Consider the following 5,117-nt stretch of genomic DNA (forward strand, 5'->3'; position numbering starts at 1 on the left):
AAAAGTAACAAAAAAGCGGGGGGGGGGGGGGGGGGGACCGGGGGAGGTTATACTCACCCAAACTGCAGAGCTGGTTGGCTGCCATCCTGTTTCCCCCGAAAATAAGACATAGTACTATTTTTGGTAATTGTTAAAATTTAAGACCTACCCGAAAATAAGACCTAGTTGTGACCTTTCCCAGGGCTGGTGGTGTCATGAGGGGAAACTTGAAGAGCCGCGGGAGAGGCAGTAGAGAATCAGCGGTGCCAACGAAGCCAGCGCTAGAGGAAGCGAGGCGGCACCGGAGGGAGCAGAGCCGCATAAGCCGATGCCTCCTGTCACAGGCGGAGTGATACCATATGCACTCCACCTGTGAGGAATCGATAGTGAAAGTGCGCTTCGCTCATTCTGGCCAGCGATTGGTTAGCGAATTGCTCTTTGAAAAGGTACGGCACCCGATTTCCCTGATCACCATATTTTTGTACATGCATACATGTAGACCTTTCTACATGAATACGTGCGCATTGTTGTACATTAAAAAAATAAATAAGACCTACCCCGAAAATAAGACCTAGTGAGCTTTTTTGAGCCAAAAAAATATATAAGACAGTGTCTTATTTTCGGGGAAACGCAGTAGTCCGGTCTCTGAATTCTCTCTCCTCCTCCACTTCAGCGTTGGTATGTGTATAGAACATGATGACTCAAGGAGAGGTTTCAGGGACCGGTCTAAGAGCAAGTCGGCTCCAAAGCACCTAGACAAAATATATATTTCGGGGTTTTTTTTAATGTCCATAACGTAGCCACAGATCTACTTTAAGGCTTGCCCTCTTTGCTAACCCACATCACTGTGTTTTGGGGGGTTTTTTTGTACATACTTTGCATTTTTACCAATCATAGTTGTAAAGTGCATGGACTGTATCTTAGGTTTACTAGCCCTTTAACTATACATTATACAAGTTCCAGCATACCTCTGTCTCGACTGCTTCGCTCCTTCCGCCGCCGGTCATCCTTAGATGAAGCATAGACACCGTGCTCCCTCCTCTCTCGCTCCCTCTGGCGACTCCGAGCTAGGAATTCCTCATTTACCCCACCGGTGTAAGTTGGCGTCTCCACACGTGGTGTTCTGTAATGTCTAAAATAACAACCTTCAATTAAAACTGAGAAATCCTTCCGCTGTTCTATACCACTGCCCGCAGACCCTGACATACTCAAAGAATGCTGGGCATAATACCCCGTCAAAGGGTCAGTACTTCCACAACTGATTTTTTTTTGGGATGGGGGTGGGGTGGGGTGGGGTAGATGTTGGAGAATTAAAGCTGAAGACAAGAGAATCTTGTAGCTGTTACAAATAAATTCAACTAAACCGTTGTGTGACATGAGCCTACCTGAACAGGTTATTGCTACATAGAGAACCTGACCTGATTTTGAAGGTACTGGATATGTTCTGGAGCCAACATCCTTATACTGACCTGGAACTGGAATATGTGTACAAAATAGGGATGCACAGATACCGGTTTTAGGGTATCGCATACAGATACCAATATTTTGCTCTCGGCCCTCGCAGATACCGAGTACTGATACAGGTGCTTCTGCTGCATGGAGTTGGCTTCTTGGGCAATCAAGAAGATGGGCAGTGGGTAATGACACGCCACCCAGCTTCCTCATTTCTCGGGAAGCCGGCTCCATGTTTTGCCGGATCAAAGCTGATGGCTGGGAAGCAGGTTTCCTGGCCAATGAGCATGGAGGCGGCCTAGCAGCCAGCACGATGCCGACTGGCCGGAAAGCAGGCTTCCCAGTAAATCAGCATGGAACTGGCTGTTTGGCCAATCAGGGATCCGGGAGGCGGGTCATTACTCACCACCCGGTTTCGTGATTGCCCGGGAAGCCGGCTCCATATTCCACTACGGCACTGCCGGTAAGAGGAAAGGCATCGGAGCATTTGGGCGAGTACAAGTACTCGCTCAAATACTCAGGATCGGCACCGATACTAGTATTGGTATCGGTGCATTCCTAGTACGAAGTGTCCCAAAGCTAGGTTAGTAACTCAGCAAGTAGTGAAGTGAGGATAAAGATAACAGCACTGGATGGATAAAGAGAACAGCACCAGAATATGTACTTCAAAAACATCTCAGCAATGGCAGCTCCCATTAATATATACTTACAATTGCCCTTTCAAAATATAGAACTGCTGTAATCACGAAACACAACCAGGTATCACCCTTTTCCAAAAACAAAACCTTACTAGAAGGAGGGTAGAATTACAAAGTGATAATTCAATCATTACAGACAGCCTGGGAAATGAAAAAGCCAAGCATAAAATTGTAAGTGAACAGTTAGATTAGGGGAGAACGATTCTCCAGCCACTAAAATTTCCAAAATGAGAACTGCTGTCACCCAGTCATTACTCTTTCTTTGCAATGGAAAAGCTAAAAAGGTGCCCATACACTGTACAAACCACGCAAGACTTTTGTCTTGCGATGGCTGTAAATTAAAAACGTACGATCTGCCCATCTTGGACAGGCAGATCGTACTTGCAATCATCGCAATCGTAAGATTCTCGGCGGGTTTTCCAGCCTGCTTGTTCGACGGAAGACGTGCTATCGTACAGTAGAAACGGTTGCACGCCTTCCATACACTTTGCAATTATCGTACGATCGCGGGATTTCCCGCGATTATCGTACGATAATCGTACAGTGTATGGGCACCTTAACAAGCACTTACAGAACCTGATATTGATAGAAGAGTTACACCTGCACATCCTCCCCCCACCCCATCCCTACATTGCATTATGCTGGCTGACAGCATAGAGTACAAAGAGCAATGGCCGCAAACTTTTACATGTCAGACTAAAGATAGCTTTTACTACTGGTAGAGCTGAGCTTTAAAGCAAGCCTGTGCTTTACTCCTACAGTTTAATTTCCCACTATCCCTCCACAGTGCATACTCACATTTCTCTTGCCGCACTGCCTCTTTGTTCAGCACTGGGAGCCGAAGCAAACACACGGCACTTCCAGGTAAGGAAGAGCATGTGACAGCACCAGAGCAAATTCCAAAGCCTGTGTAACCTGCAATTCCATCAACCTGTAACCAACACAGGCCTCTCCTTCACTCCCTACAGCTGAACAGAGAGGCAGAAGAGCAAGAGGAAACATTTGCTGCTAGGTAGGGCTTAGTTAACATGAACCTGTTTCTTTAAGAAATTTAAGTAAGATTGTTGACCAGAAAAAGAAAAAACAGCACATGAAACTTCCTTACCTATCACCATGGCTTCCCCGACTGATCCTGTCACTGGATCCTTCAGGGGTCTTATCTCGATCTCGATCCTCCCAGTCTCTGGAACCTACTTTAGTTTTTCTGTCCCCTTCCTGGCGCTCTTTCTCCTCTCGCTCCTTCCTTTTTTGGGCGGCCAACAAGTCCAGGCCCAGAAGTGAAGAGCGCGGAGCGGGGGCTTTAAACACATGCTGCTCGTTGCTCGAACTCTTCTTCTTGATCAGCAGCCCTCCATCCTGGAGAGAAGGCTCACTGCCCTCCAGCCTGTGCAGCGAAGTATCGTCCTCCATGTAGCTGATGGCACGGCACCCTCTTCAGTACACATAAAACAATGCAGAGCGGTCTACCTTGAATAGTTTCTGTAAAATAATGGAGTGAATTAAAGTCAAAATAGTTTAAAGCCATTTCACATGCTGATGAGATCACTTACAATGGATGCGGCTCCTTGTTTACTGCAGAATCAGCTAGTCCCCCGAGCACTGGCACCGATATATGTTTTAGGGTAACTTTCCCGTTGCAGGGTCCTATGGAGCCACCCTTGTGTGTGCTACTAAGCTGTGTGTGTCTCCACAAATGCAGTGTAAAAGGTATCTTGCTTAACATAGGGGTTTTTTATCCCAATCTTTTGTCGTTCTTATCCCCCAATTTTAACATAGAAGTTTGGTCTACATATGTCCCAAAGCATTTTACCCTGACACAGCTATGCAAGGAGGGCCTCCCCACAGTGACTCAGACACGTCAAGGATTTTCCCTGATTCATCGTTCACTGATTTAGCTCCACCCACCTGTCCTTTTTAAACTCGGCAGATCTCCCGCCAAAGTAACATGCTTTTTTTCTGAGCTTGAGAAATAGGACTCCCTCGAAGCGCGTTGCTCCTTGTTCACTTGTCTTTCCCACAATTCCTTCTGACCGCCCATCGCCCGGACTCCTTTGCCTCCAATACCGCTGTTACACGGTTCAGATGCCACTCATTTCCACCGGACCCATGGCCCCGACTCCATCTACCAGCACCGGGCAACCTCTCCGCCACCCGCAGCCGCGTGGTCCGCATAAGAGCAGACAGCCTTTTCAGTATCGTATTGACTCCCCTACACGATCGTTTTGATCGCAACCATGCCCACTCCGTATTCCACAGTGAGGAGTACCGCATACGCCTTTGTGATCCTCCACCAGAGTCATTCCTTGTCACACCTCCAGGATTCACAAGCAAGTCCTTTCTTGTTTCCTCCAATAGAGACTGGCAGTCTCTACAAATAATGTAATTGTATGGTCATTGCGCACTTGTGCTCCCATTGCATTAAAGGTATCTTGCTGCTCTCCTTACCGGATTTCCCGTACAGGTTAAAAGTGGGTGTTTGCAATGACTGCGGATGGCACCCCTGACAAACAGATTACAGAAATGTCACCAACACACCAAATCAATTTGAAAGCAGGCAAACGTCCATTTATTGACGCATGCTGTCTCTCAAGTACATGCGCTTTCAGAGCCGTGCAGGGTTTCCGTTCATCAGGCTCAGAGCATGTGGACGTTTTTTCTGCTTTGAAAATTGATTTGGTGTACTAGTGACATATTTCTATAATCCACAACACACACAGGCACAGCAAGGCACTGCCCACCTCCCTGCACCTCCGTCCTTCCTTCGTCAAGCTAGTAGATGGACAGCTACTGGAGACTGTGCTGTCCCTTGTGATCTTGTACTGGACAGGGAGTTCAGGGAAGCCGAGCTGGTAGAGTTGGAGCTCTTCAGAAACATGACGACTAAGTGCTTGGGCAAAAATGTAATGAAATACTTTGAAGGATTCATTAAAAAAAAGTTTGAGGCCCCATTCACACACAAAAAAAAAAAAAAAAAAAAAAAACCAAACA

At 46.8% G+C, this 5,117-nt stretch overlaps 1 protein-coding gene across 1 annotated transcript in view; it reads right to left on the reverse strand.

Moving 5' to 3' along the window:
- The window catches only part of DHX38 (DEAH-box helicase 38), a 28,491-nt gene that overhangs the window by 20,257 nt on the left and 3,117 nt on the right, over nucleotides 1-5,117 (reverse strand). Inside the window, exons 2-3 of the mRNA XM_018562899.1 lie at nucleotides 3,235-3,608; nucleotides 948-1,111 (exon numbers count right to left, since the gene is read on the reverse strand). Of these exons, the coding sequence (XP_018418401.1) occupies nucleotides 948-1,111; nucleotides 3,235-3,539 (469 nt within the window). The 5' untranslated portion in view covers nucleotides 3,540-3,608. The remainder of the gene's footprint in view (nucleotides 1-947; nucleotides 1,112-3,234; nucleotides 3,609-5,117) is intronic.

This window comes from Nanorana parkeri, unplaced genomic scaffold (assembly GCF_000935625.1).
Source record: "Nanorana parkeri isolate BGI_ZX_2015 unplaced genomic scaffold, ASM93562v1 scaffold610, whole genome shotgun sequence".
Lineage (NCBI taxonomy): Eukaryota > Metazoa > Chordata > Amphibia > Anura > Dicroglossidae > Nanorana > Nanorana parkeri.